Source organism: Poecilia formosa, unplaced genomic scaffold (assembly GCF_000485575.1).
Source record: "Poecilia formosa unplaced genomic scaffold, Poecilia_formosa-5.1.2 Scaffold734, whole genome shotgun sequence".
NCBI lineage: Eukaryota > Metazoa > Chordata > Actinopteri > Cyprinodontiformes > Poeciliidae > Poecilia > Poecilia formosa.
In genome coordinates, this window is record NW_006800673.1 from 32,739 (window position 1) to 57,570 (window position 24,832).

Sequence of the window (24,832 nt, forward strand, 5' to 3'; positions counted from 1 at the left end):
CCGTCTTTAGCAATTGCATGAAACTAAAAATGATTAGTTAAGAGAAATAAAAAAAAGGTTTCCCCCATTTATTTAAGTTTTCACATTACATTAAGTTGACTTACAACAAAAAGTTCATAAAACACTAAGAAAAATGTAATTGTCTCTTCCAAAGCAAGACAAATTTAGGTATAAAAGTGCTTTGTAATTTAATAAATTTATACTTGTTACTTATTTGTATTATTTTTTAATATTTGTCTTTTAAAATACCAGAATTTGCTCTCAACTTTCTACTTTTTTGGTGTGATTAAACAGGCACTCGTTATCTGAGCAGTTTCTTTTTAACACTTGCTTTTTTTTTTGTTACACTCGAGTAATTTCTTAGACGGATACTTTTTACTTTTACTTGAGTAAAAATATGTTGAGGTTGTGCTACTTCTACCTGAGAGCAATTCTTGGTTAATTATTATTTATTTTGAAGGCTATAAAATACTTCTGGATATAAAAAAAAAAAGAGTTTCATTTTCTTAAGTGTGATTTGAAGGACATAAAATCAGAGGGGGCAGCTTGGCCCCCGCTTGCCCCTCCGTAGATCCGCCTCTCCTCTGTATCCTTTAGAAGAACACTATAACAGATGTGCAAAAACATTTATTTCACAACACTTTAACAAGCAGCTTGAAAAATTTTTGGTCCACATTTCAAACAAAAACACTCCTCACTCATCGGGCAGCCATGCGATGATGATTTGGGAAAAACATTCTGACCGGCGGCTTTTAAGGAGACAGAACGTAAAAAACGGAGAATGTAGCTCCGGGAGTTTGGGAATAAACGTTAACATGAAGTGGTCACGAAATCAAGGCGGGTGGAGCCCCCCGGGGATTTAATTGTCCCAATTAAAACAGCAGAAATCACCACAACAATTGAGAACAGATTTTCACCAAGGTGTCTTAATGACACTCTCACCATACACACATAAACACAAACAGCAATAATGGTCCATCTTTAAGGTTTAGAGCTCTTCCATCAGTTTAAAGATTATTACTCATAACCGTTTTAGTCGGGTTTGCACTGGTAAATGTGTGTTTATGCCTGCGCAGCGCAGCATTTGCTAATGTGGTGCATGTTGTAGGCATCCAAATACACACCCCTGCTGTTCCAGTCTGTTTCCTCCCCATAAAAAGCAACAGTTAGCACTTCATTCTCAAGCAGTTCTGACAACATTATACAGGTTGGTTTAGGAAAAGAGGGTTTGTGGAACAAAGTCGTAGGATTAAAAAAAAAAGAGGGAGAGAGGAGGAAGAAGAGGTTGGGGTGAGGGGAAACGGAAGCCTGGTCACATAGCTGGGAATATTCACTGAATTGTTTTTAACGAGTTTAATAAATTTCACCACAAATGAGGTGAGGGAAGCAGAGCAGGGCAGGGGAAAATGGAGAGAGGTAGATTAGTTTGGGAGAAGGAGGTGAAACTGAAGCAGGCGCGCTTGGCTTAGTGTTAGGAATATTTTACAAGCTGCATTAATGGCTGTTCTTAAAACATGGCTATTACCAAACAACCGTGGCGTTGTATATCACAGGCAATTATGTTTGCTTGCACAGCTAAACACTTTGTCGTTGCGCTCGCAAGAAATGCAGTGCTGCTCTGACACCTTTTGAGTAAACAGCAGCCTGCAGCTCCTGCTGGAACAAACTGCACTTCATCTGAAGAATGCACAGTCCGGCTATTTCAAACCCATTAAGACGGATTTGTGGGACTGAAAATATTACATTGACTATTTGAGACACAGGCTCAGGCAAGAAGCTTTGACAAACTCAGAATAACAAAAATTTGCTTAATTTAGGACCGTTAGCTTGCTACGTTAACTTCATGTATAACAGAAAACATTTTGCTTATTTCTTGGGCACCAGCAACACTGACACACACACGCATACACACGCGCGCACACACACACACACACCCACACACACAAGGCACACACTCCTGCCCACAAGGGGTAAGCGATGTGCCTAAAGTTAATTCGCCAGCCATCAAGAAGATGCCCAGCCTCGAGGTTAGCATTCCATGTAGCTACATACAAACATTAAGAGAAAGTTGCCAATATAAAATATTTTACCAGAACTTCTGATGGTTTATTTCACATTAAGTTGTTACTCATACATAGTACTATTTGTTACCATAGTACTCTGATGTTTGAGTAGATGAAACAGAGAGAAATATATAGGCTTATATTGCTACTAGCATTAAAGACATCAAAGACTCTGAAGTGATTATTTAGTATTTGAATGGCCAACCAAAATTAATTTGAACTGAAAAACTTTCCTTAAATGTTACTATTTGATTTTTTTTAAAAAAGGTATTTATAAAAAAAAATAACCACAAAATCTCCAGCTAATTAAGTAATTTAATTTAAAGTCTCACATATAGTGGATTTACAGTGCTAACTTTAAGGTTAGCAACAGTTAGCTAATGTTTGCTTCTAGACCTAAGCAGTAAACATTGGTGTTACTTATTGAAGATTTTTTAATACTAATGGGTCCTTACTGAGTAATGGATAATGACCTAATTATAATTCTATGCAAAAAAAAAAAAAACTGTAGAAATGATGGATATTAGCTGACTGTTTGCTGTCTGGCATGGTTTCCTTTTAGAACGGATTTCCCTCGTATATTTGTTTAAGAACCACTAAAAACTCCTCCACTGCATAGCTTATAGGTGGGAAAAAATTAGACAGGAACCAATAGAAAGACTGGCACTGATTGACTCAATTTTTTAAAAATAAATATTAATTTGTGTCAGTAACTTAAACTTTGCGTGAATCGAGACTTGGTGAAGCGAATCTTTGGTGCCCCATTATGATCCTTTGGTGCTTTATTGTGGTAATATGCATCTTTAAAATATTTTCTAAACTCTAATTTTGTGTTTGTATGGGGTTAATTAGTAAAACACAAAATACAAAATAACATCAGCCTTGAAACGGCCCAAGGCTGAATCCCAAACTTGAATTTGGGATTCAGGTACCAAAATCAGACAAAGGATCGTCATGTAACAAGGCCACTCTTGAAATTAAAAGCCAGAAGTATTTGTACATCAGGGGGAAAGGAAGGATTAGCAAATACACCACAGGGGATGAGCCCAAACCAAAGCCTGCCACTGCTCAACGTATCTTACCAATTTTCCACTACATAAAAGTCCTTGTTTCCACTGAGCAGCATGGCATGGGTCAGTGCTTTGGGCACGCTATTTTATGGTCGAAAATATTCAAGAGTGTGTGTTCAATGCCAGTTGGACTCTCAGTGGACAGGTGGCGCTAAACCAGAACTTCTACGTGACTCACTAATGCGTCTCATGCTTGTCACAAGCAGTGATGTTTTTCTGTCCCCTAATCAATGGATTGTGTTTGTATATGAAGCCAGCAGGTCCGCTCTAATCGTACCATTATCCTTTGGCCCTACAATTGAAGAAGGCCTAGGAATGGTGTGGTACGGTTCGGGTTTATGGGTCGCTTTTATGATGGAAGCAGAAAAAATAGTGTAGCGAACCCTAACCGTACTGATCAGTCGAAGCGAGGCATTGGACAATTGGACAAAGGTTTGGTGAGGTAAACAACCGTAGTGGTAGCTGTATTTCAAAAAGTCACTGAGGTTCCAATCTGTGCATTTACCGTCTTTCCACTGAAAAACACAAAGAGTGGGAGCAAACAATGACTGCACTACATTATTTCCTCACTCAGTAAGCGTCCTCGAATTGGCAAAAACAATACGAAGCAAGATCAAAATGTATTTTTCAGTCGTGATTCATGAGTCATGCATGTGTGTACATGTGAACGGAGGGACTTGGAAATATTAGACAACATAAAGCTGAATATTTCTCTTTGTTATTCCAGGCGCCAGGCCTTGCTACGAGAGGAAGTGGCAGACATTGTGGTCAGAGGGTGAATACAGTATGAAATAAATCTAGTGTGTGTTTCTATGTGGCGATTAGAGGTGTGGCATCAATCTGTCTGGCTTTCTCCTCGTGTCTCCTTCATGTCTTTCTGGTCCAATTAGATCGAGCGTCGGCGGCTGAGGCGCGCGCGAAGGCAAACAGCACACGCAATTTGTGTGCGGACAGGTAAGCACGCGCTCCGAAAAACAGCTCCCTCACTTCCTGCCCCGCCATCTTCCCTCCTCCGCCCGGCTGAATAACCTGGTTATTAGGCAGCAATGTGCCGCGGATTTTCTGAGGCTCTGTGTGCGACACATCTGGCCCGGGCCTTCAGGAAATGACTGGTTCACTTCACTCTTGTCATCACCTTCCAACACGTTTCTTTCACATTTCAATTTGGGAGCGGCACAGCAGGCCACTACAGCACATAAACACACATCTGCGCATTGCAGACACACACACACACGCAGCCACACAAGGACGCACATCTGGGCACAGACACACACCAGGTCCAAATTAGGAGTGGCGGGGCCGTCGGAGAGCTCCGTTTTCAGAGACTCAGAAAGGTGGGCTTATTCTTATTTCTGTGGCGTTTCACAGGAGGATTTCGATGTTTTTTATGGTTTGGTTTTGAGCCACAGCACAAGGTTAAAAGGCAGCGCAACTGAACTTTATAGGCAGTGAAAAATGAAATCTGTGCTTTAATATCAGAAGGTTTCAAACCTTCTGACATTAAAATCATAATTATTGGGTCTTTATATCAGTCTGTGCATAACTGTAGTGGAAGGCAACTGCGGCAACATTTTAGTAGGAATCTGAAAAGTGTGCCATGAGAATGTATTCAACCTCTTTTAATTCTGATGCCAGTTAATAAAATCAGACGTTACCTGATCGGTGAACGGAGATGAATTTGGTGTGGAATTTAACTCCGGCTGCTCTGGAGGAACTGTGGAGATCCAGAGCTCAAGTGGAAAAATCAGCTGAAAGAACAGCCACTTCGTTGTTCCCGCCACTGATTCTGAACACATCATCATTAAACATGGTGGTGGAAGCATCATGATGTGGGGTTACTCTTCTTCAGCAAGGACGGAGAAGCTGCTCAAAATTCCTGGAAGGACAAAGGGAACTAAATGCAGGGTGATCCTGAGGAAAAACTCGGAAGAAAAAGCTGCTTTAGCTCAAACCGTGTTCATGTTGGGACAGCCTAGTCAAAGTCCAGGCCTAAACATAACTGAGAATCTGTAACAAGGCTTTTAATTTGATTCGATTAGGACGGTGCACATTAGTCAACATTGCCGCAATTCATGGCGGCGTGAATATGCAGGAGTTAGCAGTTAGCTAAATTTCATCATTTGTTCTAAGACGAGTAACAAAACGCCTCACCGCACAATTCAGTTCACTTTGAAAATCGACATCCTCACATGTGCTTTTTCTGTTTAGTCTAATTGGACTTGAACCATTTTGCAAAGAAGAATGGCCAATTTTTTTTTTAGTAAGACGCAAGAAACTGATGGAGAACTTCCCCCAAAAACGTGACATCATGGCAGTGAAAAGTGTTTTTATTGGACTTTAATTCAAATCTACACGTTTTGAGATTTGATTAACTATTTAGACATTGCACCAAGTACAATTTAAAATGTGTTAGCTTGTTGAAAGGCGTTTCGATGCCCCCAAAGAGACACAATGTGGGCAGAAAATACAAAAGCATACTTCTTTTGTTTCAAATTAAATATTTAATGATTAAGTGCGATCAATGTTGAGCAGAATGGCTTCTCTCTTGCATTTTTAAATATTCCCTCCTCCCCCTAATAAAAAGGCGTGTTTTAACAATCCAATTAGTGTTGCTGAATTGTTTATACCTCAGTTTATGTCAGAACATGATGTTTTCACCAGACCCACATCCTCCTGCTGTTTCCAGACGGACTCGGCTCCGTTTCTGGTGGATCTCAGCGCTGAAGCAGCCTGACTTTAGCAGAAGGTTTCTGCGGGCAGCAGCGATGGTTTTGGGCCGCATCCTGTTGCCACGGCGTCTAACGCTGGAGACGGACCCCGAGATCGGCTCGCTGTTTGTCTGTCTAAAAAAATAAATAAATAAATAAAGAAAGAAAGAAAGAATAAAATAACCAACAGAACCATATCTAATCAACAACACGGCAGCCGAGACCACAAAACACAAAGATCTCAAAGATCTCAACCACAGGAACATGCAGGGAAACGACTCTGACAACTGCTGCCCGGCCCGGCCGCCCGGCCCGGTTCTGACTGATGATGACACGGTTAAGTCCTCGGCGGTGAGTGCGGCTGACTGATTGGGGACTTGCGAAGGAGGCCGCAGCCTCCGATAAGGTCTCCGGGGAGCGAGGGGTCGACCACATCCAGGCAGAACGACAAAACTAGAGCCGTGGTGATTTACGGAGAGATAGTGAGATCAGCAAAGATTAGCAGAGTTTAATCCAGGAAAAGGGAAACGTCTTTGTTGAGGCAGTAATTGAACACATACGAAGGAGCGCTTGTTTTCATTGTATCCGTGTGTCGTCAGTTCAATCACATTAAGCAGGAGGTTTTGCTGAAGCTGCAGCGTTAAACTGAGTTCCGTCACGTTATCAAATCGCTTCTGAATCTGAACGATGACCTGACGACACGACAACTCCAAATATTCCGTACGCTTCGTTTTGGCTGTGGGATGGTGACGAACCTGGCTGCTATGGTTTTCGGTTTTTTTGGTCTGGCCCTTTACATTTTGCAAGGAAATTGTGGGAACAACGAGGACCTTTGGAAGGTCCGTGAAAAGCTGTGGGTGGGGGAGGGGGGAAGAACAGAAAGGTTAAATAAGGAATAAGGACGCAAACACAAAGGCCTTTTATTTTCACCTTCAACCTGCTGCCTTTTTGATTGTATTTATTTATTTATTTTTTTTGCAGAATTAAACTTGCAGTGTTATATTTTATCCACCAGAGGGCAGGAAGTGACAGCTGCCGCGGAGAAAACATCAGAGAGATTACAATGTTTTCACCACAACGTTTTATGTAAAGGCTGAAACTCTGCTTTCCTTCTTCGTGAACCACTTAGGAAATTTCTAAGTCAAGAGAATTGAGCATAAATCTGTTTCCTATCTGCAAATCTGGAACATTTCTGCCAGTGTTGTTTGTTCCGTATCTAATATGGAGACACAGCACAACCGCAAGCTTTGTAGGATATTTTTTCTTGTTAAACTGTTGGCTTACTAAACCATAATAGACAAAAAATAAATAAAAATGCTGCAATTAAAGCTGCATTGTGGTATTGCTTAAACTTCTAGAAACTGACATTTGTGCATGTTATTCTTTCGCAAAGTAGCTCAAGTTTGTCACAAATTCTCAATTGCCTTTCTATCTGGACTTTGATAAAATACTTTATCTTATCTGCTCCATTGTAACTCTGGTTGTTTGATTGTGGTTTGTTTCCCACTGGAAAGTCAAACTTTTTCCCCTGCTTAAAGTATTTTGCTGGTTCCAACATCTTCTTCTTCCATCTAATCGAGGTGAATCACTGCAGCTCCTCCAGAGCTGTCCGATACGTTAGCTTTAAGTAGATGGCCGAGTCTTGTGATAATTTTGAAAACCTGTGCCTCTACCGCTATTCATAGTAGCCTAGGATCAGCCACATAAAACCAAGAAAGCAGATCTACATTTAAGATTGAGGTTGAAACAGAACAAAAAGAAAAAACTGTGTCACTATTTCTAGATTGGTCTGAATATATAAATCTGGTTACTCTGGTTCTTTTGGAAGTACTGGGAAATACTTTGTTTTGTAAATTGTCATCTACAAAACAGATTTTTTTTTTTAGATATTGAATTATTTATACTAAAAAAAAATCCAAACCTTTAATCTCTTATTGCCGTTTTACACAACCATACATCTCTTTGTTTTTAGTGCCAGTCTTATCAGAACACTCACTTGTTCCTAGCAAATATTCTCTTTTTTATCATCAGAAGTAATGAGTTAAAGACTTCAGGTTGTGATTAATAACTTCTTCCACTCTCATTAGTTGCGTGCAAGAGCAAAGAAAGACCTCAAAACACTTAAAGGAGATACTGTTTTGTTTTACAGCCTTTCTTTATTTTTCTTTTTTTGTTGCAAATCTGTGTAAAAACCATTCCACCATTGAGCCGTGCCATTAAAAGAACCTTTAATTTTCATATTTGATCCCTTTTTTTCTTTTTCTTCTTCTTTTGAGCTAAATGACAGGAAAGTAGTGGAAACGAGAGCAAAGGGGCTGGTTGGAGGCCCGGGGTCGGCCAAGTCTGCCTTAGTGTGGTTTCGGGGAGTTATTTGGTGTTAAAATATGCCTTAATGGTTGCTGGGGATCCATTTATTACAGGCAGGAAGCAGAAGGGGGTTTCTCTTCTCATTTAATGCGACCGCCGAGAAGCTCGCCAAGTCCTACAAGGCTGGCCAGCATTCTTCTCTGCGTGCACACACGCCGAATATGTGCAAGCTCATAATTATATTTCTTGAATCATTCAAAAGAAGATTTTTTTCTTTTTTTTTCTTTTTTTTTATGCATGCGTATCGATGGAAAAACATAATCTCGACAACAAACACGGACCGCAGAGCCGTAGGAAACAGTTTACAAATATATGTGCAGGCATGAAAGCTGCTCACACAAATAGACTGTGGTCTCTGGCAGTGAGAATGACCTTTTCTGAACCATGGAAACAGAGAGAGAGAGAGAGAGACTGAACAACCCCTGCAAAACATTTAAGCGAGGAAAAGCTGGGGTTATATATATATGTAAAAAAACATCTCCTGAGGTCTTATTAATTCACATTTGTTTTGCAGTTGCAAAGCTCGGTTTCTCTCCTTCTCACTCAGCATGCCGATCACATTACTGGACTTGTTTTTCACTTTCCTCCATCTGATCGTCCCTCGCCCTGGATGCAGCAGGCGACTTCTGCCTCATCCAGCACACTCTCTCTCTTTCTCTTCTTCTCTCTCTCTCTACCCTCTTATTTCCTTCCTTTCTTCCCGTGTCTGTCCGGTGTGGACCCCAGGTAAAGCCTGACACCCTTCCGCGGCATTAGGGTGGATCTGTTAACACCTTCTCCCACATGGACGGCAGCAGAGGCATGCACAGGCATTCGGGTGATTGAGTATTAAAAAGAAGAAAAAAAGGGCACCTTGTGTGCCACTTGGAACTGCTAGCTGCATTATCAGCGTGAGATTTACTGCAGGAAACACACAACGCTGTAAAAAATAAATAAATACAAATAGATTATTTCTGAAGGGCACTTTTTGTCCAGAAGAAAAAAGGCCAGATGCTCTCTAGCACCACCTACTGTCCACCTGTGGATGTCCCTGAGCTTTAACACACCTGTGTCTCCCAACCTGCATTCAAGAGCAATTACATTTTTTTGGAAATAAACCCAAGCTATATTTTTTTTTATTTCTTTTCCTTTTCCAACACCAACAGATCTCGGTTGGTCTGTTTCTCATCTGAAACGTGTTTGGATTTGGATTCGGCTGCTGCTAAAGTCTAACTGAAGAGTGCGACCATCCTCTAAACACGGTGACTTCAGGACTCGGCCGGCAGCTGCAGTGGCTTGTTTGCACGTTTTTTTTTTTATGCTCCCATTTCCGTCTCAACTGCTTCTAAAAACGACACAAGCGCTTCAAAAAACACCCAGACATTTTATTTGGCAATAAATAAATGTTTTTTGGTATCTGGAAAATGACCCTTTTCAAAAGCTTCCCGGTTGTTAAGTCCCAAATCCGCAGGCACTGCCACTCACCTAACAACACCAGTGAAGCCCCGCCCGTCACCTAGCAACCCAAGCGGAGCTCTAGCACATTTAGCCAGCTGATTTTACCACAGTATGTTCTGTACAATGGCTGCTGGAAAAGTTGTTGTGCAGAAACTCCTTGTTGCTTTCTTGTCGGTTGTGCAGGAGGCTCTACTTCTGCCTGTCAAAGATGAACCGTTGTAAAATTCCGAAACTGACCGGACCAAAATGTCATTATCCAAAGAATGATTTTGTGCAAATGTAGCGAACAAGTTTTGCATAGCCCATTCTGACCTGCTCAACGAAGAATAATAGGTCACCTTTAAAGGTTGTGTAAGAGTGTATGTGTGTTTGTGTGTGCGTGTGTGTGTCTGCGTGTGTGTGTGTTCATGTGTGTGTGTTCATGTGTGTGTGTGATTGTATTGGGTTACATGCAGGATACAGGGCTCTGTCCTTCCTTTCATCAGCTGAGCGAGGGAAAAGCGCCCTCCAGCGTGGTGCAATCTGAGCCTCAGGTCCACACAGACATGGGAGCAAAACAGACAACACACTTCAGTACTGAGAGGTTCGGGGTATTATTGGCTCTGGCAAGGGAAGTGTTATTTAGAGAATCAGTGGAGGAGCTGCACAGATCCATAACTCTGGTGGGTTGAGGGGACAACTATTAGCTTGCACTCCACAAATCCTCTAGAAACCTTAACCCTAACCCTACCTTTATGAATGAGTGGCAGTAATAGAGCGTCTGCTGAAAGAAAGCCTGAAGACGAGTAGAGCTGCAGTTTGATTCGCCACTTGGGGTCACAAACACAAACTACTTATTCTTATTACTTAGAGAAACTCCTGTTAGGTTATAATTGTGAAGTACTTTGTTGTCATTTTGTTTTTCTTCTGTTTTTTGTTTTGTTTGTATTTACTCCAGTTCATGTAAAGCACTTTTAAATGCCTTGTTGCTGAAAATATGCTATATAAATTAAATTACCTTACCTTACAAAACAAAAGGGTGAGGTCCTGACATCATCCTCAGAAATCAAACTAATTAAATTGATAACAGAAATGCATGTTAGAAACCACAAATGACAATACTTACAAATACGTGAGTTAAAATGAATGTGTTTGCTGTTGTTGCTGCCTGTGTTAAGCAGAAATGTTAACTATTGTAGGGGACACAGCATGCATGTGGTCAGAAAACCACCAGGAGACTGGTGGCCAGGTTAAGTTTATGAAATAAAGATAAAAATGTGACCTGAACCTCCAGAGCCACATAAAGACTGTTACAAAGTCGGCCTTCTATCACCTGAAGAACGTTTCCAGGATCAACGGACTAATGTCTAAGCAAGATCTAGAGAAACTCATTCATGCATTTATCTTTAGTCGCATTGTTAACTGCAACAGTGTCGTCACAGATTCACTGATCCAGAACGCTGCCGCCGGCATCCTCACTAAAACCAGGAGGACAGGGCACATCACAGCAGTTCTAAAGTCCTTCCACTGGCTCCCAGCAGCTCAAAGAATAGACTTTAAAATGCTGTTTCCAGTTTGTGAATCATAAACCAACAACGATGTGGATACGGACAATAAGTGACGCCTCAGGGCGCCATGCTACAGAGGGCGCCAAAATGATGGCAGAATACTTATTCCTAGTTGGCTTTTATTTTTTATTTTATTATTTATTTATTTTTTTTACTTTTTGTGCATTAAAATCCCTCAGAGGGTTTTCAGTTAAAAAGTGTCACCAAAAGACACTTTTGAAAGTTTTATTTGTAAAAAAAAAAAAGAAAAGAAAAAAACTTAAAACTGAGGCACCATCTTGCTTCCTCTTCACACTTAAGAAGATCTGCAGTGTATTACGCAAAACCATAACGTTTTTGGTTGCAACATGACAAAAGTATGAAACTGTTTAAGCTAATAATACATTTTAAATCCATCCTTGTGTAAAAAAAAAAAAAAAAAAAAAAGTGGCTTCAGGAAGTAAATGAAGCCGTTACAAATGGTTACTGAGTAACTGTGCGTACCTGTGTGTGTGTGTGTGGGTGTGCGTGTGTGTACTGTGGCAGGGGCAGGGAGGAGGGTGATTAGGGTGTAGAATGTCCATCTCATCACCAGAGCTGACCTGAGAACACACCGGTTAATCATCCACTAACCGGTAGAGAGACACAGGACGGATCCGCCACCTGAAGAAACCAGCAGTTGAGTCAAAGCTGAATAATGTGAGGAAGGATCCACTGGGCAGTTCGGATTTGGGGACCTACACCTGAGCGTGGAACACACACAGATCTGTGTCCGAGGCCTGAAACTCCTGAAACTCCTCCTGTCTTTCGGGGTTTGTTTGTTTTCTTTGGTGATATGCACCCTCTGCAAGAGCCGTTCTGCTTGTGGACCCAACCATGGCTGTGAGAGGGAGCCGCGCGGGGGCCCGGCCTCGCCTGGGATGCCAGCTGCAGCAGTGAAGCCCACTCTGGAGGAGATAGTCCCAGAAGGAGGGGGGGTCGGCGAGTCCCGGCGGGAAGCCTCGGGGCTGCCCCTACCCTCCCTGACGTTCACCAGGGAGCTGCTGAGGAGCTTCCCTCACACCAAGCGGGTCGGGTCCTACCTGATCGGAAAGATGATCAACAAAGGCTCCTTTGCCAAGGTGATGGAGGGGCTGCATATCGGCACCGGCGAGAAGGTGGGTGCTTTCCTAGTGGTGTGGAAGCTGCACACTCTGGCAGGGTGGCACCCTGTCTAATGAAAGATCTCACACACTTTAAAATGATGATTACATGGTATCACCCAGAGTTTGGTGGCAGATAATTACACACAGAAGAGTCTGAAGGGAGTCAGTGGCCTGTTATTATAGCCTTGTAATGTTTGCAGAAATGTGTCAGATCCATCAACACTTGGCTATTTTATGAACAACTGCTCAATCAGCAGAGTTAATAGATCTGTGCTGTACTTCTACAGCATGTATATTGTTACAATAACATTATATTAGTACAAAAACATTAACTAAAGAACTGATTTACCATCTGTTTTTTATAAAATGTTGCGATAAGAGAACAGAAACAAAGATTTTAGCCGAGTTTCCTTTGTCAATATTCCGCTAATGTGAAAAAACCCCACAATTTTGCAATTGCCATGTTTCCGTTACATAAGAAACGCAATTACAATCACTCAATAATACATTTGTTCATGCAATACACTGTTTAAAAAACACACTGCGCTTTCTTCCACTTCCTGTTGTCTTCTTCATCTTTTCCTCCAGCAGCAACATCCGGTTGTTGATCACGGGATTGGCCGACAAAAAGAGCTTTTGCATTGGTGAAATAGACTCATTCTGATACCAACTCAAAGTTGGGCAATAACTTTGTAGTGAAATCCGTGTGCATATGTCTTGTAATTTCAGTTTGCGCAATTTTAAGGCCAAAGCATGTTAAAATAATCTAAATACCCATTCTCCTTGCAGTTTAATGCCAACACTGAGTGAACGCAAAGACATGTAGATTTTAAGGTTGGTTTATGTACTTCTTATTCTGTAGTGTTATTTATTATTGTGCTTTATCATCAACCTGCCAATGGGGCTTAGAGATGGAAATTCTCATGTATTTACATGTTAATGTTCATTCATACAAATTGTCCCGCTTTTAAAAATCAATTTGAGCTTGAAATTGAGCAACTTTACATGTGCTAATTTTGCTCTTCTTGTAGTCTTGCAAAAGTAGCAATGCTCCTTGAATATAACCACAGACTTGAATTAGTTTTATGTGGATTACATGTGATAACCAGACACAACATAATGCCTAAATGTAACATTGCCAACATTTTTCAGACTTTATTGACAAATAAAATCCTAGTGTCATTATTATGACACTTTTAATAACAATGACACTTTTAAAGACATTCATAAAGACTCCTTCATGTTCATGACAGGTGTTATGTCATGTTTATGACAGTGTCATGTGAGTCTTATGCACACCCCTTCAAATAAGGTATTATAAATTTTTAAAAAATCAAATTCCCTGCAATTTTTTATTTGCTTTTCTTTGTTTACATTTCAGAGGCCTTTGGATATCAAAATGTAATCTTGGTTGCATCTTAGAAACTGCTTATATTGCCAAGACATAAACAAAAACATCTCCTTTAAATCTGAAGAGTAACAAAAAGTTGCATGTTCTACTTTGGAGGATTAATTGTGTCCTCACTCACTTTTTTGGCTCACTTTTCACCCAATAACTCATATAAACTTTGAAAGATAAGGGACTATGAATGCAACTGTGTTGAAAGTCTTGTCTAACTGTTTGCCATCATGTGTGCAGGTGGCCATTAAGGTGATAGACAAGAAAAAAGCACGCCAAGACTCCTACGTCCTGAAAAACATGAAAAGGGAACCTCGAATCCATCAAATGGTCCGACACCCTCACATTGTGGTTCTTCTGGAGGTAAAAGGAACAAACGCTCCTAAAAACAACACCTTCTTGTTAATAAGTGTCTGAACGTTAATGTACCGTGTAAATCCTGCGTGTCAGACCCTGGAGACGGAGAATAGTTACTACATGGCCATGGAGCTGTGTGCGGGAGGAGACCTGATGGACAGGATCTGCGACCGGAGGAGGCTGGGAGAGAGGGAGGTGCGGCGCTACACCCGCCAGATCCTCTCCGCGGTGGAGCACCTGCACAGACACGGCATTGTGCACAGGTCACTACACACACACACACACACCCGCACCCACACACACTAGGAGAAACACAAAGTGTCTGACATCCAGTCTGCTTTTAAAGAGGCAGTATTATGTAAAATGTACTTTTTTTTAGCTTTACATCATGTTATAAAGTGATTTCCTTACCAAAAACATACCTGGAGTTTGGCTTTAATCCTTTTGTGCATGTTTGAGAAATCCTTTAATCTTCCATGGCAACCATTCAGCTGTGCAGAACGCCTGGATGGACTTAGCTCTGCCTTCGAGAAAGAAGCTGCTCCTCCAAGCTTCCGGGCATCTGCATTTTAAAGCAGGCCTCCCCTGTGACTGACTCTGTGAGCTCCTTCAGACTAGCCAGCAACAACTAGCAAACACCTGGTGGAACTGTGCATCTACTTTTCAGTGAAATTCTTTTAAAAACTTTGTTAAAGGGTTAATAGACGTTGTGAACTTCCTGAACGTGGAACTGCAGAAAGAGCCGGAGTTTCTTAAAGAGACAGATGCCCAATTTCAAGGCCTTAAATTACAAAGTTAAATTACTTTTAAGTCATATTTGACTCATACGGCATTTTCATAACAACTGAAGGCAACATAGTTGCCTTCAGTTAGCTGCCTGATTGTGCTTTAAAATGGCATGCTGTGTCTGGAAAACACACAATACTGCCTCTTTAACACAACTTATTCAGGTTAAAAATATATACAATAAAAAACAAAATCATAAAAATTTCCATATAAACTAACATCACAAGAATTTTTCACATTATTTTCATTCAAATTAAAAATATATCTTAAAGATTTACAAAACCCATTGGAAAAATTAAGTTGAATATCATTGAAAAGCTCATTTATTTTATATTTATTTTATGACAAAGTGAATCCCATTGTGCAGATTTCTATTGCATGTAGTGTAAATTAATACAGTATATCAATGCACATCATATAGGTTGTCAAACATGGCGGAGGTAGTCTCATGGTCTTGGACTACTTTGTTGCTTCCAGTTTTGGACAAAGTTTTGGTTTGATGGAGCCATAAAGTGCTGAAGGTGAATGTTGAGCCTTTGTAGCAGAAACAAAATGGTTTTGGAGTGACCTAGTCAAAGTCTGGATATAAATCTGATCAAGATCTAATTGAGAGGTCGAGAGAAATGGTAAAATATTTCTGTCCTTTTAATTTGGAACAGAGGTAAATCAAGAGGAAGGAAAACAAATTCTCCCCTTCCCTTAATTTGACTGGTTTTAACTATGAGTCCCGTGATAAACTATGGGACCAATCTGCTAACTTATGTACATAACTTAACTACAATGTCACTGTGAAAATGTGATATTTTACTTAAGGTTATCATAAAGACAAGATCACAGTGGAACAAACCTGTTAAGTCATATTTGTCAGAAAACACACATACACACACACACACACACACATCGTAGTAGTTTGCAGGGCATTAACAGCCTTCAGAGTAAGACATGGAGTCGGTGTCAGGTAACCATTACTCTCACACTTTCACATCCACACACACATTTTGCTTCAGTTTGGATCCTTGGCTCTTCTCAAGGTGGGAATGTGATTACCAGGCGGTGACTTCATCATCCTGATCCGGCGCCATGATTCACACATCATCACAACATCATGGACTTCCTCTCTAATGAAGTCCCCGAACGACATCGCTTTCAACTCCTGAACAGCACCTCTCCCTGTCAAACCCACCCACGCATCCACACACATGCACACGCACACACACACGCACACACACTCTCTCTCTCGACACTACAGTGCTGTAGAGATGATCACACTGGAAATGGAGGGAAATTTTGCACTTAAACACACCTCCTGCCACCCACATTCAATAAGTTCACCACATACATTTTTCTGCTTTACGACATTGTGCGATCTCGCTCCTTCTCCTTCTCCTTCTCCTTCTTGCTGGTTTTCTTTCTCTCTTTTTTTCTCTCTTTCTTCCTCTTATTCTCTTTGAACCTCCCTCGGGCTGCTCAAGCAAGGATTTCTGGATTTTTGAGTGTCTGCTGCTTAGATGAAGGCAGATGAAAGAAACATGGCAGATTCCCAGGCTACAGTTTATGGGGTCTCTCTCACTCCTAACCGCAGATTTTCATTTAGCCAGTAGTTTTATAGCTCGAAGCCTTGCCTGATGGCGACGAGGCTGGGGCACAATGAGGGGAGTAATACAACTTTTTATCAACTAGATGCAGAGACCGTTCTCTGCTGATGGTTGAAAATAAATCCAGAACATCAGCTGGTTATCCCAACTTGAAAATCGCTCAGTTTGGAGGGTTTTTTAAAAAGCGATTTAACGGTTTGAGCAAACTAATTTCCTAAATTACCAAATGGGAAAATAGACCTGAGTTCTACCCAAGACCCAAATTTAGCAGCTTAGCTTTCTTGCTGCTGCTGCTGCTGCTAACAGTCCTGTTCAATCAGATCTCCATAAATACACAGATAAAGTTGAGTAAGGCCAAACCAGTGTCGTCAGACTGGTTCCTTTAGCAGAAAATACTGACGGAAAACTCCAGAATTTTACAGCTAAACCAATCAGAATTTAGTGGCTGATTTCCAATCTTCTAAAGTTTAACATGTCGACACAGATCCTAACCGATTCCAGTTCAGAAATGTAGCATAAGAAACAGGAACAGTGTATTAGTAATGTTTCAAACAAAGGCAAAAACATTGTAGAGACTGTTGCTAGCATCATGTCTTAGCAATTTGAGCAGCTTAGCACAACCAGTACTACCACACCAGGACTCACCATGTGTGTTCCCAAGAAAAGTAGACTCCTGAGAGAAGACAGAGGAGCTGAATTTATTTTAACAGATTGTCTGATATTACACAGTCAAGACACAGTGACAGTTTTAGAAATGGATTTCTATAAACATCATAAGCTTTAAGCTGAAAATTGTCTCATCATAAACCATTTTTTCCTTGCGTCTTCCCAACAAAATTATGGACAAACCGTTTCAAAAAATACAATAATATATAAATGTATTCTTTTGATTCCTTAAAAAAAAGGTGTGTTTTTTTTTCTTCTTCTTCTTTTCTAGAGATTTAAAGATTGAAAACTTCCTCCTGGACGAGCATAATAACATAAAAATTGTAGGTATGTTGAAACGTGTTCACGTCCCACATCCAGAAATTGAACTCTTTGTTTACTGCATTGCTGCATAAATACCGATTCCCCACAGACTTTGGCCTGAGCAACACTCTGAAGTCGGACTCTTTATCCCTGGAGCTCCTCAACACGCAGTGCGGAAGTCCTGCCTACGCCGCGCCTGAGCTGCTGGCTCACAAGAAGTACGACTCCAAAGTGGACGTCTGGTCCATGTATGTGACAAATTCTCACTGTGTTTGTCCCAACCGTGTCAAAACCAGCTCACTTTTCCTTCTGCTGTCATAGAAACAATAATGTTATCTCGTATTTTTGTTTCGCCTTGCTGTCGTACAGAGGCGTGAGCATGTTTGCGATGCTAACGGGAACCCTGCCCTTCACTGTCGAACCTTTCAACATCAAGCAGCTGCACCAGAAGATGGTCAATAAGGACATTAGCAACGTCCCTGGTGACATCAGCAAAGGTCAGAGCATTACTGCCTTCTGAAATAATAATTGTTTCTGATATTAATTAAAATCAAATTAAGCCATTCTTTTTATGCTCTTCATTCAATATTACATAAGTTTGACTTCTACACCTGCAGTGCTTTATTAGTTTGCTGTAATTATTTTTTTCTTCATTTTTATTAAACAAATTCCATGACCAAAGTTTTTTTTTGTTTGTTTGTTTTTTTCACTCATTGTATAACATTTAAGCTCATGATATTCCTCTTTGAGTGATGGAGTTCAGCATGGCTCAGATCTTTTATTGTGATGAGATCAAATCAGTGACGTTGTAGAGGTAAACACAGGAAGCCCAGACATGTAATTTACTTTTTAAACCTCATCTTGTTCATTTTTTTTCTTAGCTGACTGAAATTTCTAAGTACTGTATAATTTGATTAAAGCAATAAATCTTTGCTCTCTTTCTCTTGAACTATTGAAAAGTAATAATTACTATTCGAGTTTTCTCTTTATAACTGAGCAAGTTATTTTGTTAAATTGCATGGTTACCCTTCTGCTGCTTCTCATCCAGAACAACAACAACAAAAAAAATTTAAAAATACTTTTTGATATTTAATCAAAGGTTCTGATTTGACTTTGCTCATGCTGCAGACGCCGTGTCATTCATGATGCTTCTCCTGGAGCCAGACCCAGATAAGAGACCCAGCATCAGAGAGGCGATGGAAGAGAGATGGATCAGCGAGGGATATGCCAAGAAACCGCTATACACACTCTCACATAAAAACAGGTAGTCGTACCACACGGCATCAGTTACCCTTAGAGTTGACTTAAACCTAACTGCGAAGTGTTTAACTCCTTTTCTAAATGTGACCGAGAAAAGGGAAAACACGAGTTCTCTCTTTTAGCTCTGGAAATGTTTTGCAGCAGTGTTTGGATGTGGGCAGAGGAACCAATAAGAAGAACTGAATGTATTCCAACAAATTGAACTTTTAAAAAAAAAAAATTTATGGTCTGCATTGTGACAGCTCTGAATATTATAGCATGACTAAAACCCTTTTGTCACTTTACGCATTGTGGAAATGCAATCATGTATGGCTGCGGCTGGGAATAATCCGTTCTCTCTGCCCCACTTGAGTAACAGAAGCCTTCCAGTTCTGGTCTGCGCTCAACCAACATCCTCCAGTGACATGTCCTTCCTTACCAGTCCCAGTGGACCCATGGCTGCTCTCTCTCCTTTGTTTTTCAGGACGGTTTTCAACCCTTCTACGCTCTTATTTTCCCAGGTTGTGTCCAGAAGACCTTAACTCATCTGTGCTGGCTCACATGACAGAGACACTGGGTTATTCCCTCTCTGAAGTCATCAACACGGTCACCAGCAACAGACCCTCTGCTGTCATGGCCTCCTATCACCTGCTGCTCAACAAGTTCAACAGGAGTCACAAGGGGGCCAAGGCTAGCAAGGTTAATGCTTCGCAACACATGGACACAAAAACACACCGGCGTGTGGACATGTCATGAAAATTTAGCTGAGTTAACCTACCAAAGACTTTTCATCATGAGAGATTTTAGGGATTTTGTTATGGTGTTTTTTTGTTTTTTTTTGTTTTTTTTTAGATGATGGTGAAATTAGGGAACACAATTGCTTCTTGATGTTCTATTATTGTTCATAGACTGATCAGGTTCAGAACGTTTTTAAACATTATTCTGAAAGATTAAAACGGTCCATACAACCAACCCGTAACACGGCATTCCGGGGTCGCCTTCACTTATATGCCCATGGCTAGCTGGCTAGCTTGTCGTCGTCTTAGCTGTCGCACCAGTATGGCGCAGTGTTGTGCGGGCCATGAAATGGCACGCTAAACCACACAGGCCCATGCCGTACCGCTCAGCGGAAACAAGGTAAAAGAGCTGGATAGGGTCGTACTGTACGTTCTGTCACAGGCTGTGGGACAGTCAGGTGGTTCCAGCTGAATGGATGGGTGCACAGTGAGAACAAATTACTCATGGTAAGGGAGAGACACTCTAGATTCGTTTTACTGGGCTTGGCCCCAGGTTTGTCTCCATGGTTCATAGAGGAAGAGAGTCTAAATGAATCATTTAATGATTCAACAAACCAAACTAACCAGACCTCGTTGCCATGAATTCCCTGTTCCTGCCACCCCGTCCTGCTGGCTGCTGATTGCTCCCACCTGTTCTGCTGACTGTATAAACTCCTGCTCTGCACTCACTCAGTGTGAGATCGTCTGTTGTCATCCCAGCCTTTGAGCGCTTCATATCTTTGTTGTGCATGACCCTTTCTGATGACACCCTGGGCAACTGCCTACATGGCCCATACTGAAATCTACCACTGGGAAAACATTGTTTCTATTGGTAAATACTTTGACTTCACTCCCTTGGGTAATTTGAACAATTATCCATCTGGTGTTGGATAAACAGTTTGGGTCAATGAACTTAGACCTGTTGCATAGAATGATATATCCTATCTAAATTGAAGATTTGTTGACATTTCCTATGCCTTTTGTTTGACTTTGCAGAAGCTCGAGAACAACGACAGGACACCTCCAAGCAAAATGACATGGAGAAACAGAAGCAACACTGAAACCAAGACTCAGCAACAGGTGAAGCTGGTATCAGAGCTGTCCCTGTGGGGTGTTGGGGTAAATACATCTAAGCAAATTGTTTGTCAGGAGACATTTCAAAAGACGACATTGCCTTCTCTCTAAATAACTTGTTATTGTGGTTGAAAGATGAAAATTAAAGAAATAGAATAGAAACTGAAAAGAAACCCCGTCAGAACAGATAAAAAAAGAAAAAAAAACAAGCAACAAAATTTGCACTCAAGAAGGTCCACTTAACACCTTTAAAGTCACATAAGTGAAGAATAATAAGTTTAAAAAAACATACTTGTCACATGCATTAAAAAACACTCAAAATATTAAGTCACACCGAGTTTAAAAGCCTGATATAGCCTGCAGATAAAAACCATTTTTCAGGCTGTTTGTCCTTGTTTTCTGTAACGACTACCAGAAGGCAGAAGTGAGAACAAGTTGTGCTGTGGGTGAGTTTCAGTCCCAGATGAAGTTTTTAGCTCCGTTTGTGACCCGGGTGATGTAGATGTCCTGCAGTGAGTGAAGAGAGGTTCCGCAGATGATATGTGCTGTTTTTTAATGACATGCTGGAGAGCTTTCCTGTCCTGAACAGTGCTGTTCCCAAACCACTGATAGAGTTCGCCAGTTTGTGAGGTTGTGTACTAATGACCAATTGTGGTAGAAATGTTGTTCAGACGGGCTAACTAAGCCTGCCTCTTAACATCTTTATTTAGGCTAAATTATGACCATCACACGGTCACAATTCCATGTCACGCAATTTGATTGAAATCTGAACAGTACATTTGTTTGCGTTGTCTACTCGTTTGTTTCCCTTCTTCATTGACTTCTGACCACAGAGTTTGACAATCATCTCCTTCCCATTGGCAGAACTCACCAAAAATGGAGAAAAGCTTGAAGCAGTTCAACAAGTCGCCGAAGGTCCAGCAGACAAGCAGAAGTCAGAACAAGAGGAAGACCACGGATTTGCACAGGAAGGGCCACCGTGAGGATGACGAGAACTGTCCACCCTCTCCCGCTCTGCCCCACCTTCCCCGCTCTACTTCACCCCCTTCGCCCTCTGACCCTCCTTCCCCCGAACCTCTGTCCGCAGAAGACGGGACGACTGATGAGGAGGTGACCATTTCTATCAACACCAGGGATACGTTGTTTCCTGAAGGTAAAGAGTTCTGTGAAAGTATTCAAACCCGTTTAGCTTTTTACTAACATATATTTTAGGGTATCTTGTTAGGACTTGGTCATTATTGTGAGGTGGCAGCAACATTCTGCATGGTTTTCATTGACGTATATTAGAACTTGAAAAGTGTGTTGACATAGACCTTTCCTAACTTGTTCTAGAAAGCACAATAGGTCACCTTTAGAATATCAACAAAATATGCCAAATGGTTGTGACATGACATGAGAATATTTTAGGGCTGTGAATCCTTTTGCTAGACACTGTACTCAGTGGCCTTCTGTGTGTGCATGTCTGTTCCAGTGTCGGTGTTTGGAGACAGGGAACTCGTCCACGCTTCCCCTCCGAAAAGCTCAACATCGCAGCTCTGTGACTCCGCTCCCTGCCATGTCCCCTTACCAGCCGAGCCAACCAGAGAAAGTGTCGCGTCCAGACCGATCCGACACTCCCACCCGCTCAGGACAACGCAGTCGGACGGCGCGGCGGACCCAGGGTCGGACTGCTTCCGGGACAAGTGCCACCAGGACAACTCCCACCGCCTCAGCGTCAACGAGCGGCTGGAGAAGCTGCAGGCGTTTTACTCTGCCGAGAAAAATACCGTCTCTCCGGGAATCCTCCTGGAGACCGGACCCATACTCTCTGTGGACAGAGGGCAGCCGGGTTCCACCAAGACCGCACAGGCGTCCCCCTCCGCTCGCCTGCCTCGCCTGCGCAACGTCGGGCCTAAAGACGGTCGAGGCAGGAAGGAGACGTGGACGGGCCTGAGTCGGCCTGGACCACCTAGGCTTCTGGTGAATGGGTCGAAACCACCGGTTTTCCCTTCGCAGAGACAACACACGTTGATCATAAAGAGCCTCAGGCAGGAGAGGGGAAGGAGGAAAGAGCTCGCCTCGGTGGGGGAAGGTGAACCGGCGGGAGAAGGGATTGACGGCGACAAGAGGAACTCTGTTCAGTTGCGTTCTGAACAACGGCGGGTGGCGGACCTGAACCTGCCACTGCTTCCTGTGGCGCTGCAGGGGAAAGACATCAGGAAGAACCAGCTTCATAGCATGGACTACTGAGACTCAGTCCGGCTGGAGCGGCAGAGTCATGGACAGTTCAAGGAGAGCTGGTGGAAGTCAAAACAGTAGTGAATAGCAGTACAGTCAGAGACAACTGCAACAAACTACCATAAATGGCAGCTATAGAAGTGTACAGCCTTAAAGCTATGTTCTTGTTATACTGTTCTATTCATGCCACACTCAGAGGAGCCCATCCTAGATAAACACCATTCCGTTTGTTTGTCTTCAGCTGCAGTGCCAAAAATACTTCAGCTCATACCTCAACTGCTGCGTTCAGTCTCTAAAAGACCGGGTTCGATTTAAATCATGGGAAACGTCTCCAGCGTTTCCATTCCCTCTTCCCATCAGACTGCAGTTCAGTTTGTTCTGACCTTTTGGTTTCCTTTCACAGAATCAGAAGATAAGAAAGTAGATGACAAAAGAAAAATAAAGAATGTCAAGTCGCCTAAAACATTTCCTATCAGAATGGCATCATCCACCCACTTTCTGAAGCTGTTCTAACCATTTCAGGGGAAGGTGTCCATCTCCAGGGGTCAAAGGGTGAGTTTCCACAGCCACCTCAGTATCTCCGTTTTCTTTTAAAGGGGCAGTGTTATTTGTTTCCCAGCCACATAGAATAATTTTACAGCACAATCAAGTAACTGCTACCTTCAGTTGTCATAAAAATCTTGCATATATGAAATATGACTTAATGGCTTGAAATTGAGCCTGTGTCGCTTTAAGAATGTTCTCCTCTTTCCAACGCTCCACCTTCAGGAAGTCATCACAAAAAAAAATAAAAACACAACTTAATTGATTTCAAGCCACTACATTTGTCACAATTATGCGAATATAACATATGATTTGCAAAAATGGTAATTAAATAAGTAAGTAAACTTGTTAGTTTTGAGAAAGCTTGGAGTTTTATTTTTTCATAAATCTTTCATGTTAGCAGTTTGGTGCTCAGTTTGAGCATTTCTCAGTTTTCATATTATTATTATTATTATTATTATTTGTTTATTTATTTTATTAAACCTTTATTTAACAAGATAAAATCCCACTGAGATTGATATCTCTTTCACTTGGGTGACCTGGTCAAGAAAGGCAGCAGCACAAATCATGACAAGACAAGTAAACAGAAATAACAAAAATACACATTATAAATATATAAACAACAATCTGAGAACGAAAGGCAATAGTTGTGACAATTCTAATAAAAAAAACAATGTAAATTTAAAACTTAAAAATACTGTTGACATGACATCCATTCTCTTTATTTTAATTATTCAATCTTACAAAAAAGCGTTCAGTGAAACAACTTCAGTTGTTGTTTCAGTTTTAGTTCAGTTTTGCTCATGAAATCTCTAAAGTCATCAGATGGGTGTTATGTGACGTAACATAAAAACAGGCATGTTGCTCCCCTTAAATCTCATTTCAGTCACTTCCCCCTCCCTTCAAGTGGAGCTCTATGGATCATCAATATTTAGACACAAAGATGAGAAAGAATCTGGTAGCGGCTTTGTGGCAGTCATCACATCGGCTGAATAATTCACCTTCTGTTACATGACACCATGTTTTCAGTTGTGTGTGTGTGTGTGTTTTGGTGAGGCGCTTGCCCGATGAGGACAGATTGAACCCACTCAGGTGGATATATCTCCCACTCCAGTTACCACTTCGGCTACTTAACACTGATATGAACCGCTAAGCTCTGATACTATATCAGACATGAACACAAGCCATATAGCACAATGCTATCAGTAAGCATGTCATGATAAGTAGCTCTCTAAAGGGTATGAGGCAGCCATTTTTAATTAAAGTACACTTAAAGAGAAGTCAGCCTCTATCTGCTGCTAGCATCTTGCATTTACTAAATGTATTTAGTTTGTAATCTGGAGATGTCGGCCGGTGTTAATGACCCTTCCTCTGTGCCTCCGTCCTGCAATCGAGAACTAAGATTAGCCTTAATCTGAACTGAACATACATGAAAGAAAAAAAAAAAGGTTTGGAAAATCAATTAATAATGCAGGTTGCGCATAAAGATCTGTCCACGACTGCTAGAACATTGTGTGCACGCTACATTGATTATTGTTCTCCCCGGACGTGATGTGCTTTC

General features: G+C 41.4%; 1 protein-coding gene across 1 annotated transcript; it reads left to right on the forward strand.

The window, feature by feature from the left end:
• Positions 1 to 11,736: 11,736 nt before the first annotated feature.
• Positions 11,737 to 23,200, forward strand: LOC103131250 (hormonally up-regulated neu tumor-associated kinase homolog). The gene is made up of 11 exons (XM_007542845.2): positions 11,737 to 12,328; positions 13,956 to 14,078; positions 14,166 to 14,335; positions 17,391 to 17,446; positions 17,532 to 17,670; positions 17,792 to 17,919; positions 18,551 to 18,686; positions 19,183 to 19,360; positions 20,434 to 20,517; positions 21,376 to 21,664; positions 21,983 to 23,200. Exons 1-11 carry the CDS (start codon positions 12,092 to 12,094, stop codon positions 22,738 to 22,740), a joined length of 2,298 nt encoding a protein of 765 aa, XP_007542907.1. The 5' UTR covers positions 11,737 to 12,091; the 3' UTR covers positions 22,741 to 23,200.
• The last annotated feature ends 1,632 nt before the right edge of the window (positions 23,201 to 24,832 follow it).

Excerpts from the sequence above, each read along its gene's own strand:
- LOC103131250 (XM_007542845.2), top strand. The coding sequence starts at position 12,092 with ATGCCAGCTGCAGCAGTGAAGCCCACTCTGGAGGAGATAGTCCCAGAA. Across the intron at positions 17,447-17,531 it reads TAATAACATAAAAATTGTAG|ACTTTGGCCTGAGCAACACT; the intron begins GTATGTTGAAAC and ends GATTCCCCACAG. Across the intron at positions 19,361-20,433 it reads AGGGGGCCAAGGCTAGCAAG|AAGCTCGAGAACAACGACAG; the intron begins GTTAATGCTTCG and ends TTGACTTTGCAG.